This window comes from Mastacembelus armatus, chromosome 21 (assembly GCF_900324485.2).
Source record: "Mastacembelus armatus chromosome 21, fMasArm1.2, whole genome shotgun sequence".
In the NCBI taxonomy this organism is placed as follows: Eukaryota; Metazoa; Chordata; class Actinopteri; order Synbranchiformes; family Mastacembelidae; genus Mastacembelus; species Mastacembelus armatus.
The window spans coordinates 17,745,319-17,759,374 of NC_046653.1; the positions used below are offsets into that span (position 1 = coordinate 17,745,319).

A 14,056-nucleotide genomic window follows, 5' to 3' on the forward strand; every position below is an offset into this window, starting at 1 on the left:
ACCAGCAGACGGCGATAACGGCGCTTTGCCCCGGCAATTTCACGTCATTATATGGCTATCCATCCTTATGGGCTTCTCCTCTTACACCAACACTGTTTCCAAATCGCTTTCACGTCATTTTCTGTATTGAGACTATTACATACCGTAATTGCATACTCGAAGAGAGAGAGGGGCAGTCTGAAAATGCATTTGAAAGGTACCGGTTCAGTATCAGGTCGTCTGAAATTCAATTTGTTTGTGTAAAGTGTAGCGTAATTCCAGTGCAGGAAAATACAGTTGGGCCCAGGCGTCTAGTGCACATAGTAAATTCAATAATAAACTGGTGGGAGAAAATGTTCTGACTTTGAAGGGCAAAGATAAAGAGAAAGTGGATGGTGAAAATCATTTTTCTTCACTGCTGCTTAATATGGAAGCTGTATTTAAAATTCGGCTCCCATGTCTGTTTTTTTTAATATGTTGATATATGTTTGACTCATCACAGACAGCACCCACTATTTGGCCGCTACATCACTGATAACAAATCTTAGTTATTTTTGTTTAGTTGAAGACTCCGAGAGCGTATTTGGAAATTTCAAATGCCTTGTGCTATTTGTGGGATTGACCCTCCTCTCTGCCTCCTCCTCCTCGTCCTCCTCCTCCGGTGTGTTCTTCCTCTATGGTCTTGTAGTCACCTGACCAAACGCCATGCAAATCATTCTGCTGCTACAGCCTCATTGGCCGCTTGTGGCTCATTTAACCGCTGTCAGTGCGCATCATATGGCCGCCGCTTTAACCAACTTCTCAACTCCGACAAGGAAAGTGGCTCAAATGCGCATTCTATCACAGTGGATGTGAACCAACACAGACGAAGACAGGGTGAAATACTGGTTGGAAAACATTTCATATGCCTTTCGGATTATTTTTATCGTATTTGATTCATTGGGGGTTAGAATATTAATTTTGTAACCCAGTCATTCTGTGCGCACCCGATCTTGTGCGCGCCTGACGTATTTTGAAATAGACTTTTTCTCTGCTGGTGGCGAAGTATAAAACCAGGTGAATGTATAGCATGATGATGGAAACTGACCTCCATTCCCCCGGCCCCCAAACGAATACGACCACGGGGCAAACAGGGCCGAATAGCGGGTCCAAAGCGAATCAGGAACGGGTGAAGAGACCGATGAACGCGTTCATGGTGTGGTCCCGTGGGCAGCGGAGAAAGATGGCACAGGAGAACCCCAAAATGCACAACTCGGAGATCAGCAAGCGGCTGGGCGCCGAGTGGAAGGTGATGTCCGAGGCTGAGAAGCGCCCTTTCATCGACGAGGCTAAACGTTTGCGAGCCATGCACATGAAGGAGCATCCGGATTACAAGTACCGGCCAAGACGGAAGACCAAGACGTTGCTGAAAAAGGACAAATATTCCCTTGCCAGTGGACTGCTTTCGGGGCCCAGTGGGGGCGGTGGAGTTGGTTTAGGTGTCGGCATGAGTTCATCTGGGGTCGGGCAGAGGTTAGAGAGCCCCGGGGGTCACGGAGGTTCCGCCAGCTCCGGCTACGCACACATGAATGGCTGGGCGAACGGTGCGTACTCGGGTCAGGTGGCTGCAGCCGCGGCGGCCGCAGCGATGATGCAGGAGGCACAGTTAGCCTACAGCCAGCATCCAGGGAGCGGAGCGCACCACCACCACCACTCACACCACCATCACTCACACAACCCCCAGCCCATGCACCGCTACGACATGACAGCCCTGCAGTACAGCCCCATCTCGAACTCTCAGAGCTACATGAACGCTTCTCCATCCGGCTACGGCGGGATCACCTACACACAGCACCAAGGCTCCGGCGTCTCCTCCTCAGCTGCCATGGGGACGTTAGGGTCGCTAGTGAAGTCGGAGCCGAGTGTAAGCCCTCCCGTCAGCAGCACACACTCACGGGGTCCTTGCCCCGGAGACTTGAGAGAGATGATAAGCATGTATTTACCGACCGGAGAGCCAGGGGACCCGTCAATGCAAAGTAGACTCCATGCCTTGCCGCAGCATTACCAGAGCGCCACGGCTGGAGTGAACGGGACGGTCCCTCTAACACACATTTAAAACTCACAGAATAATTGAAAACTGCAAACGAACACATAACCAAATATTTACCTCTTTTCTAAATAACCCCGGTCCCAAGAACTACCTGCATTTTGTACAGAATGTTTATGATATTGTAAATGAAGGGTAAATAGCATATTCATCTTGGCTTTTTGAATAGCCACCAGTGGAATTATATAACGAATATGATGCTGAGATATTGGGTATTGTGCTATCATCTTTTTGTCCATTACTACTTCACAGTCTTAGTTGAGGGTTATACCAGGTTCACATGGGGGTATTTTGGTTCCATTTTCTCATAATTCTGGGTGGGGGTCTTGTAAGTTATTTGAAAAACGAGATAACGTGTCATAATCATAAGAAAGTGCTTTAAAAGATATGGGAAAATTACATTCTTTAAATATTTGTGTTCATTTGCAGCAGCCTGTGTCTTAATTCTTGGAAATCATCTCTTTTTATTGTAATACTCTAATTATTGTAAATTGTGAATAATTTTAATATTTCGAAGAATGACGGGCAACTGCTGTTGTAATCTAAGTGCTTTTCTGCAAGTGAAAAGCCCTGACATTGCAATGAAGAAGAACTGAATAAATTTCACAAGATGTTGCTTTGATTCTTAAGAAAACGGGTCTTAGATTGATTATTTTAACAATGTTCTTATGTTTTCACGTGTTAGGACACACGAATATCATCAAACCTTTATCTTGAGGAAAAGTAGCCACCTCTTTAAATTTTCACACCGGTGCTGGACACAGATCCCACGAGCTTTTTAAATAGACTAATTGTGCGTAATTGTGCGTAAAAGGCCTCTAAGGACTGGGAGGTTGGCGTTCTTTCATGAGCCAAACTTTTATGGGGCTAATTAAAAATGTAATTATAAATTGCTACAAACTTTTTGCTATTTTAGTGGAGTGGAGTCCAAAAAATAAGCGAGTCGTTGTTAAATCTAGGCCAACCTGATGGTCACCCATTCTTATTTTATATCGACAGAATATACTTTTTTACATGTTTGTTTTCAACATTTTCTTTAAAAACATAATATAAATATTAATACAGAGTACACGGAGGCCTCATAGGACAAACCACCTGTTAATGCTAATAGCGAGAATAGGAGATTTTCCTGAATTTACGCTATTAACGTTTTTCATCTTTCCTTTTCTAAGTGTTTAGGTGATGTGACTTTCACAGCGACTTTAAGCAGGAAAAACTATTATTTATTTTTTATTTCTAGTATATTCTACTATTGTTGTGATCACTAATTACATTTTGCTTAACGAATTGCAAAGCTGTGTCAGACCTCCACCTCTTTATCAGATTTCTGATAACGAAATGCTCTCCATTGAACACTTAATCTATTAAAAAGCTATAGACGCTTATTGAGCTTTTAAATATGGGCTCATAGCTCAGGCTAATTTATAAATTAATATAAATATCAATATAAAACAGAACATTAAAACAGATTCATATCTTTTCCATGTGAATTACAAATTTGGATGTTATGTCCCTGCTTCTTATTGGACACAATTCATAAGACTCAGACATAAAAAAAAAATAATGATCATCCTCGTTATCATCCATTTGTTATTAAATTTATTTTACTTGGGAGAAGAAAGTGTAGTCAGAAAATAAATCAGAATTTTATATTGGTTACTACCAACAGACATAAAATACGAACATTTTTGAAGTCTCAAATTATTTAAGTGCACTTTGGTTTGTCTTGGTGTTAGACTATGATAAACTAGTAGTTTAACAATTAAGCACAGTAACAGGGTTTTGTCTTTCCTGCGTGCTCCCATCATCTGAGAAGATGGAAGGCGGTGAGAGAGATGTTTCTGTATTTTGCACATGACAAGGAAAGGGGCAAAACTGCGTGAGGCACAAGCGGGAAAGGTGGGGTTGAGCAATCATCTTAAATTTATTACGACCACTAACAACAGATGGGGGAGGGGGAGCATCTTAATGCGACTTTATCAAGATAGAAGTTTCACTCCCTGCACAAAACAGCATGAAATATTTCGATCCATTGATCCATCCTTCCAAACTGTTGCACAGACCGGACTTTACTGTTACAGGTGACTCGCCAGAATTTCAAGAGTTTTGGTGCCTTTGACAAAAGAAAAACACCTATGGATCGGAGTGATGCTTAAAAAAAAAACCTGATACCCATGTCAGTGAGATTAGCTATTAATCCTCTTAAAATGATGAAAATTAGTCTGATAATGGCTTCATTTTTTTTGACAGGTCACAGCTGGTTTTGACATGTATATTTTTATTGCCTTTAGGCCTCATATGTAGATACAGGCTAATCGCCATATACACGCAAATGAGGGAAATTTATGCATACTTAGGCATTAAAAAAATCAATTAATCTCAAATACATAGTTAAAGGGCGTATTTCACACTGATAAAGACTTGCATGGTATGTCAATTAAACCTGTTAGCCCTCATAGTAAAGCGTGTAACATCTGCCTGCGCATTAATTTACTGAAAGAAATCAGGGGAACAATGTCTGGAAATTAGTTTAAATTCCAAAACCCTAAATAAATCGCATCTATGGAGACATCTCCTCGCAGTACACCTCGAAGGGGATGGCCTCCCCGTGCGTTTAGCATCTGTTTCCATCTTATCTGTTGATGTGAAGAGATGCGGATTAACACTGAAAGCCCGGAGAGGCGGAGCGCGTCACGGCGCATCGCCAGGCTAAAAGAGGAGCGTTCTGGCAAATTTAACCCGAATAAATTACACCTTGAGGTGGAAGAACGCAAAGTGTAGGGGTGCAGCGTGAACAGGCTATGTGTCAGCGACGGTAGCTGCTCTAAGTGTGTCTGTGTGCGCTGACCGGCCAATAAATCTCTCCACCGTGCGATGCTCTTATCTTGTAGCCACCGATATATTCCGTGCTAGGAGGCCATCAGCTCCAGCGCACACTCGGTTGCTCGTAAAGCCCCGATCCTTTGCACTCCCTGTCCTAAATGGGGATAATTAGCGTCACTTTATCACGCCTCTGCATATTTTCTCCGCGCCCTCCCCCCTTTCCTAAAAAAATTACCAAGCAGGCTGCTCACGTCGCCCGCTCTGTCACAGAAGATTATGGAGACAGATTGCACAGAGCGAATGTGCCGGGCGAGATTAGCGCGGAATAGAGAAAGCAACTGGGCCAATGAATTCCTCGGAAGGGCCTTATCGTGCAATTACACGTTGACATGTTTAACAATCTTGCTGCCTCTTAATCCTGCGGTGCTGCTCTATCTACCCACAGCTACCACACTATATGCCGGCACACAGACCTAATGCACCGAAACGCAGCACAAATGTACCGAAAGTTATGAGAAATTGCTTTATTTTCCAACTTTGTCCAGCATTCACCAAACACTTGTTTATGTTCTGTTTTCAATTTTTCAGTTTTCTCCGTTGTTGGAATAGAATCTGCATTGGAGCCTTTTGGCAGGAGGTGAGATATTAAAATACATTTTAAATGGTTTACTGTTGACTACATCGCTGTTTCATTTTAGCAGCTATTGTGAAGCCAAAAATGTTTGCGCTGTGTGCATCCAGAGTGGCGATATAATGCATAAAAGTGCAAGTCTTGTTCCATTTTGACTTTTCCTATGCATCTCTTTGGCCAACACACACACACACACACACACACACACAATCATCACCACCACCACCACCACCAAGTCCCGATCCACCGTCCCCCACCTCGTCCCTCCTGCCTGGCGGTATATCGGGGCCTGTGTGGGAGTGATTGTGGAGCGCCACTGTAGGAATTTGGCAGCGACCGTGGTTTGGAGAGCCGCCCCACGCTGAGCCCCATTCAGCGGCCAGCGCGCTGTGAGGTTGGGAAGTTTCAGTCAGCCGTACAACTCAATGGCATCCACAAAGGCGATTACAAGCCCCAGCGCATTCCTGTAGGGACCTGGGAGCGGTGCAGGTGCGAGGGGGACCGGGGTAGTCCGTCAGAGGAGTGATAAAAACGGGACAGTGCTGGGACCACACAAAACCAGCCACTCCACAGGAACCTCGGAATAAGGAGAAAGGAAAGAATAAGTTTGAAGAAGATGGGGGTTTTTAGGGGGATGGTGGTGATGTAGCATACTGAGTGGCCTCAGTGTCCATCACTGAATAAAAGGGCCAGGCTGCAGGATTTTACCAGGCTCATGAGTCCAAAGTCTCCCAACAGATCCCTATCAAGCTAGTACATAGGTCTCTACAACACTTAGTCTTCATTTACACTTAGTCAAACATTAAGATCTCAAAAACCCAACATTTCTGTGTGTCTGTCCAGAGATTATAAACCTCTCATAGTGTTATTCAACCCTTCCAGTTCTGCAAAATGTTTCTCAGTTCCCTCTGAGGGATCTGTCCCAACTCTGGAACAAAAGAGGCTGAAAAATTAGCTGAGAATAAAATGGTCTGCAGGTAAAGTAAGGCCAAGTTATACAGTGGATTTAAATTTAGTCTCATGGATTTTGTTCTGAAGAAGGGTATACTTATTCCTGCTGTGAAATAACTTAGCAGGGTAAATTCATTTATCCAATCAATAGAATACATTTTTTAAAAATGTGGCTGAAAATTATTTACATAAAAGTTTTTGATCTGCCCCCTTTGTGCACTGTTAAAGCTGCACTAATCATCATATTTATGTTAAGAATTGCTATAAATGTATTTATTTATACTCTGTTTCCTCAGCTCTATTAGCTTTCGCTGTTTAAGCTCATTGTTTTGGTTTTATTGCTCACAGACATCATTCTCACTGACTTTCTTTTCCACCACAGCTGGCAGCTGCTTTTACTTCTAATAAAGAGACTACGCCCTCAGCACCAGACAGCAGTCAGACAGTTAGCAACTAGTTGGTGATCACATTGGAGCATTTCCCAGATAAAAAGCCAAAATTGTCCCTTGGGCTGCACACAACAGTCTGTACAAACTTTTGCCAACTTTAAAAGTTGTTTGTACGTCTGTATTGTGTGTTCAGCTTGTTTTATTGCCGCCAAGTGGCCAAAAAAGTCTGTTAAGGCAGCTTTAACTTTATGCAACTAAAACGTCTTAGTTATAATTAGGCTAAAAAAGCATAAGTAAAGGAACTGGCATTTGTAGGAGACAAACTGTGATCAGTAGTTTCCTGTGTTTAACGCCAAACCCCTCCCCCCAGCCTTGTACCTGTGACTTCTCTGCGGTATAGAGACATGACCCTTCCTACAATGGAAAAAATATTTCCATTCATTGGAATTCAGGGGTATATTTATTAAGCAAAGTAAATTAGTACAGACTTATTGTGTCAGAGACAGGTTTATAACCAAGGACACTGGGAGTAGCATTTATATTAAAGTTGTACATAACACAGCAGTTATAATAAAAGTGGGCAGCTCTGTAGCATTCCTAAGTGTTTTTTTTTTTTTCATTTGTATTTATTTACTTATATCTTTGTTTGGTATTTTTGTGTTTAGTGCAGAAATGGCATGAGGCTCATAGGTGGGAGAAAAGGTGAAACAAGTGGGCATGCCATCCAAATGAAGCAGTGCAAAGCAAGTTGTTGGTATTTTAATGGAAACTGAGTCTTACAGTAGATGTTATGGCATCAGTAATGTCACAGCTGGAACTATGGCAATTCTGTTAAACCAATTACATTAAAAAGTATAAGAAAATTGTTATGACTAAAAATATGGTGGACAGATATCATATAGCCAACTCAAATAAATTTTTTTCCACAAACATAAACTCAGTTGTGGAAATCATCTGTCTTGTTACATCATGCTAGGAGTTCTTACAGCGCTGCAGCATCCACACGACAGTCCTACTTTCTCCAGAAGTGGTCTCAACATTTGGTGTGCCACTGTTGCCATATCCCAACATTTTAGCATTATGATATAGTGGGTGGCTAAGATAATGATTCAGTCCACATCCTTCTGTTCAACGTCAGGTTTACCAACCGTTCTGCTGCAGCACAGCAGGGTACACTTAGAAAACAAGGGTTTCTTACAGCTATTACAGGTGTAAACTTTGTACTTGCTTAACACAATGCCACTTATGCTGTATGATGTTGTCATGATTGTGAGTTTCTGATTTGTAAGTTGTGGGATGCTTTGATTTTTCTGGAATTTCCAGTAAGTTGGCCAAAGCCTGTTGTTTAATGTAATCAAAGCAATACTGCACAGCGTGTTATATTCTCAACACAGTTATTGTCCAGCTGACTCTGTAATCATACAGCCATCCTAAAAATGTGACTGCCCACAAGCCATCAGCAGCTTCCCTCCCAACAGCATGACAACGTTACTTGAGAGACCACATTATCCTTGAGAGCATGTTAGCATGCTGCCCTAGCATTTTTCCCAAAGCATCACTGTGCCCATGTACAGCTGTAGGCTTCTACTCTTATTCTTTTATGTTATATTACAACTAGCTCCCTGTCTGACTGACAGTCTCACTACAACACAATTCACTCAATAAAGTGTGGTGTACAACACCCCAGATTTGTTTCTCTATCACTGGCCCACACACATGCAAACCCACCAGATGCTGTAAAGGATTTTTGCTTCCATGTGGCAGGTGATAATTCTCAAAGCAGCAGAGTTGGGGTTAATGAGGGGTCAAAGAGTTCAGATAAGAAACAGCAGTTTTATGGTTCCTGCTGCAACCTGCAGCTCGCTGATAGCTGTTTGAACTGGCTGACCTTTGAACTCTGCAGGGTCAAGTGATCAAAAATAGCCGGTCATTTAGATAGGTTAGATTGGCACAAGTGAGGGATGTGTATGTCACAGCAATATGTCCAAGAGGAACAGATAAATTGTTCTTAATGATTATAACCCTACCCAATTTGTTTCCAGAGCCATTAGATCGTTGTCAGCTATCAGACTGTTTAAGGTATGGGATAAATTTGATAAATTTGTAATTGAATTCATAATTTATTGGCTATTAAGGATTCACTAGAGTGGATCTTGTACTTGTGTGTGTGTGTGTGTGTGTGCACAGCTTTCTCTGGATGAATATATATGTACACATTGTGAATTGTAAGTATTTCTTATAAGTTTAGATATGAAACTGGAGTTTGCTCTGCTATGTCTTTATTTGACTTTTGACATTTGATATCCCTACAAATCAATATCCTCTCTCCCTCTCTGTCTGTCTCTTCCAGCAAAGTGTCCATCATGGCTATCTCCAGTGGACTTGGATCACTGTGGGGGGACTGTGATTAACAGATAGCACCTTGTCTCCTCTGCTGGCAGGCCATCATTACGACAAGCACTAGGAGATGGATGCTGTGGGTGAAAAGACCTTTTGGAAAATGTCAGTGACAGTCATAGCTCCAAATTTTCTCCATTCACTCTTTTGCCTGTGATGGTACCTATTTTAAGTGTTCAAATTGCCCAACCCCCTTCTCTCATTGCCCATGCTTTTATATTTAAGTACAGTGTTTGATTTCAGAGTCTGTGGAGTTTTGCATGTGGCTTACCTGAAGATCGAACACAACAAAAACCAAAACCATCCCCACGGCATATTTCACCCATCTCAGCAAAAGCACATACAAAAAAAACAAAAAAAATAAAAAGCAGCATCTGCAGCAGCTCTCATTTCCCATCTTCTTTCACTGCAGCCAGCTTCACTGTCTTAATACTCTTAGTCTCTCAGTTGGCATGTTTTCCACAAGCCCACTGCATTTTCAGATTTGTAAAATCCGTCAAAATGCCTGTAATGAATATTTCTACAGCCTTGAGTGTGTTGACCAACACAGCGTAGGAAACGTACAGATCTGACACTAGGACCAGATTATCTTTGGACAGAGTCAGTGTGGGTACAGTTTCATCTGAACACAAACCCCTGGCAGAAATAAATATTTATTATATATTGAAAGAAGTTCTGATGAGCATCTGCCCTGTGCATAAGTGCACGTCATGTACATATCTATTTTGAAGAAACTATTAGTAAAGATCTTGTGATGGGTTAAATGTCATCTTTTGGGACAGGTCTTTGTTATGCACTCTTTCATTTTATGGTCTGTTTTTTCTGTCTTATGTAGCATTTGCAGGAAAAAAAAAGAGAATCCATATTAAATAAACTCTTGCATCTCATTTCCACCTAAGAATATAATATTGTCCTTTCCGTCATTTTTTCCCACATTCAATTTAAGAGGTAAATTAAGGATTAAAAGTGAGAAGTCACAGAAAAGTTTTCACATTTAAACTACGTATTAATTTCAAGGCCTAAATGTGCCCTCAATTATTGTTCCATTGCCCCTAAGTAATTGATTTTGGGTAGAGAAAGAGGGGTGGGGGGCTGGGTGGGGGGGGGGGGGGGGGGGGGGGGGGGGGGGGGGGTCTGTGTTGATGTGTGAAAACCGCAAAGCCAACAAATGAAAAATAACTGACAGCATAATTGCTATGAGTGATGTAACCTTGCTTTATTGATTATATTTTATTTTTTTTCCATCAAGGCATTTGGCTGACATCAAAGTTGAGCCCATAATAACATAAACTGTTTCACCACTTTCTGTAATAATTTATATTTTGTTCGCTCGCTTCACCGCTCGGTCTATCATTGACTCATTTAGGTGTGTGCGGCCAGCCACACAAAGGCAAACACTTGAGAGACTCAGGTCCAGCAGTGTATGGTGTGTGCTGAGGTACAGACTCAGTGAACAGACAGAATGTGTACAAAGACTAGATAATGAGCATCTCAGGTGACTACATGTAGTGATTACCAGGTTGCTGGTGTTACAGGAACTATATCACATAAACATACACTCCCACTCTGTACATAGACATTCAAACACACGCATATATGCGCACACACACACACTCTTGAGAGATCCTTGGTTATCACACCCTTCCAGATTGTTCTGAACTACTTATGGAAAACACACACACACACACACATCTCAAGATGTGGCCACTCTTGCCAATATGAGCCCAGTGTTAAGAACAGTTGTTATGTGTGTATATGTGTGTGTGCGTGGTTTTTTTTTTTTTTTTTTTAGCATCTCTAAATTCCTAGCGTTGCTAAGGTGCTTTGGGAGGGGATTAACAGAGGCTGGCGCCGATGAGCAAGCCTTGCAGATTTCCAACCAGCAGGAAAAAGACAAAGAAAGAAGGGAAAGAAGGAGGAAAAACAGTGGCGGGTTAGACAACAGGGAAATGGCAGTAACAGTCTGTGTAAACATGATGACTTGAGAGAGGTACAGAGGTAAGAATGAATGAGTGCTCAGGAATGGAAAGTGAGACTAAATAAGTATCCTAAAGAGGAGGCCTCAACTTTCACACAGACAAGGTGGAGGCTGCTTTTCCTTTTGCTCTTTGCTTTGTTTCCTCTAAATCTACCAAAATTTTCTTTATCCCTGTCCCCATCTCCTCGCTGTCTTGCATGTGTTCTCTCCTCTCTTTCTTTCTATCTCTTTATTCCCCCAAGGGCAACAGTTTCAGATCCAGACACTTTTGTCTCTCTCTCTCTCTGTCATAACTTCAAACAGCGCCGGCGATCAGGTCATACTGATGTGCCTGGAGCATCGGTGACTGTGCCGTCTCAGGTGAATGTCTCCCAGTGTGTCCTTGATGACACTCCCTCCCTTTCTCCCATCTCGCTGCATTTAATTAGTGTAGCGAGTAGTGGAGGCATCGTAGACAGCTGAGCCACATTTACCAATTATCAACTGGCTTGTCTGTACCTCTGTGACGGCAACACAGCCTTTTTAATACTTCTACAGCTGAAAAGAAAACAGTTGCACATGAAATGACCTTGATTTTCACTAAATCCCTGTATACATGCCTGAAATCTGAATATTTTCTAAGAGTGAAGTCTCCATTAGCCACAGAAGGCACAGCAAAGGGAGGGAGGTCCACATGCTTTTCTTTGAATCCACTCCTCAGGCCTTCTCTCCTTCTCAGGTAGAGTGTAACTGGATGCGGTCTGTTTGTGGAATACAAGGCACTTGACCAAGGGCCAACACTGCTCCTCCCTTGCCTCCCATCCCCTCCCTGCACTATCCGTCCCCTACCTGTGTCAGGTTACTCCTCAGCCCCCCACCTATTCCTTTCCTTTCCTTGAGTGGTGGCAGGTAGTGGGTTTAGAGGCCATATTAGGACCTATGGATTTTGAAAAGCATGCGTCTGTATATTTGTACTCTACCCAGACAGGTGTGTGTGTGGCTCTGTTAGGGCTCGGCAGCTGGGCTCCTGTAACTGTGCCCATCTCAGCCGCACTGGCTAATGTGACTCGGTTGGCTGAGGCACGGAGGCGGCTGTCTTTCAACCACTGATCCCTCAGAACTACTCATCTGATCAGGCTGGATCTGCGCTTCACGGCTGCCGGGGTCATACAACCCAGCCCCGGGGTCAACCGTCTAATTACAGACCCCTGTGTCCTCTGTCTCTGTCACCACCAGGGACATAGGGAAGGTGGGGTGTAGAGGGAAGAAGCCTGAGAAGAAAAAAAAGAGAATATTGACTTAGACATCAAAAGGTCAACAGTGAGTATAACCAAGCCATACACTTTAGTTCCGTGAACACAGGAAGAGTGTGAGGCTCTGATTTGCAGTATCTTGATCATATTCTTCCCAGCCCGCAGGCGGAGATAGAAGCTTAGACCCATGGGACCAGAGCTACGTCAGTATATGTGGAATAAAATATCAGCTTGCCACTAACTTTACATCCAACGACAGTGCCAGTGTCTTTCTTGTCTTTGTTTTCAAGATTGACTCTAGCAGCACGCCCTGTATATTGCCTTATCATGACTCCATAGTGAGACAAACACTTCTTTTTTTTTTTTTCTTTTACGAATGAGACTCCAGGTGTTTGTGTGTGATTTCCTATGCTCTTGACTGTTGGCTGTGACCACTGACTGGACTGGGATTTGAGGGATGCTGCACACACTGCTACCAGTCGTAGAAAGTACACACATGCACATATACAAAATATGCACCAAACCACTATTATATTATATTAGACTGCAGGTTCATTAATCACAAATGCAAGGGCTTTTGAGCCAGTGGAAGAAATTAATCAAAAAAGGGGACATTAATCACATGCATGAACAGCAGTAGCTACACCTGTGACAATGCCATCTGATTTAAACGTGTTACTCCAGACTGTTTTAATGATGCCACCCAGGGCCAGGCAAGGCAACCTCTCTGCGATCACTGAAACAATAATGCACTAACTATGAAGCAATTTTCTTACATGTAGTCAAGGAGTATGTTGATGCACGTTGCACAGGGGTCAGTGGGTGTTGCAGCAATTACCAGGTGCAGCTTTTTTTCTCACAGCTTGACCACTGGGTTTTTCACTCTGTCCGTTGAAATTATATTAGTCACTTTGTTTTTTCCCCAACCATTTTGCCATGGACAAATAGATTATCAGTTTGAAACAAAAACAAGTTGCCACTGGAAAGATTTAATTTTAAAAGATTCAGAGTTAGACCAAAATAAATGTACACGTTGTGTAGAGAAATAAAAACTTTGTGTGTAAGATGCAGAAATAGAGAAAACCACTGCATGTGTGGTTACACTGCCCTCTTTTGAATGCACTACAGGGGTCTGCTGGGGAGAGGGCTGGAAATCACAGAAAATAGAGATGTAACATTAAAATACAGAAATCACACACAACTGAAGCTAATTTTAAATGAGACAACAAACTACAATTGCATAGCAAATGCTGCAAAATGTATAGTGATAAAAATGAAAGTGAAGTATATTGCAATATTGTACCACATTTTCATACAGACATGTTCATAGTATTCCTCATTTTGTCCCTGAATCATAAACTTTTGTCTTGTTCAACTCAACAGGAAAAGTGTCTCATTTACTGTAGATAAAAGTGCTGGATGGCAGTTACCTGTTTCTGTCCTTATACACAAATGAACATCATTTAAACAAATGCAACATTATGTATAACTGATCTTATAAATGTAGCTGTCTCTGTTCAGACTGCTTTGTTCGGTTTATAAAACTCCAAACATTGTTCTGAAGAAGCCATAGACTTAAAACGGATCATT

General features: G+C 42.3%; 1 protein-coding gene and 2 long non-coding RNA genes across 3 annotated transcripts; all 3 read left to right on the forward strand.

Annotated features, from left to right (window-relative positions):
• The first annotated feature begins 904 nt into the window (after positions 1 to 904).
• Positions 905 to 2,074, forward strand: sox1a (SRY-box transcription factor 1a). The gene has a single exon (XM_026295450.1). It carries the CDS (start codon positions 1,040 to 1,042, stop codon positions 2,072 to 2,074), a length of 1,035 nt encoding a protein of 344 aa, XP_026151235.1. The 5' UTR covers positions 905 to 1,039.
• A 3,225-nt stretch (positions 2,075 to 5,299) lies between these two features.
• Positions 5,300 to 10,162, forward strand: LOC113122903 (uncharacterized). The gene is made up of 3 exons (XR_003294913.1): positions 5,300 to 5,387; positions 5,477 to 5,525; positions 9,210 to 10,162. It is a non-coding gene; the product is annotated as an uncharacterized LOC113122903 (long non-coding RNA).
• Positions 10,163 to 11,476: 1,314 nt separating this feature from the next.
• On the forward strand, positions 11,477 to 12,712 carry LOC113123610 (uncharacterized). The gene is made up of 2 exons (XR_003294970.1): positions 11,477 to 12,533; positions 12,625 to 12,712. It is a non-coding gene; the product is annotated as an uncharacterized LOC113123610 (long non-coding RNA).
• Positions 12,713 to 14,056: the final 1,344 nt, after the last annotated feature.

Coding starts and splice junctions, on each gene's coding strand:
- sox1a (XM_026295450.1), top strand. CDS start 1,040: ATGTATAGCATGATGATGGAAACTGACCTCCATTCCCCCGGCCCCCAA.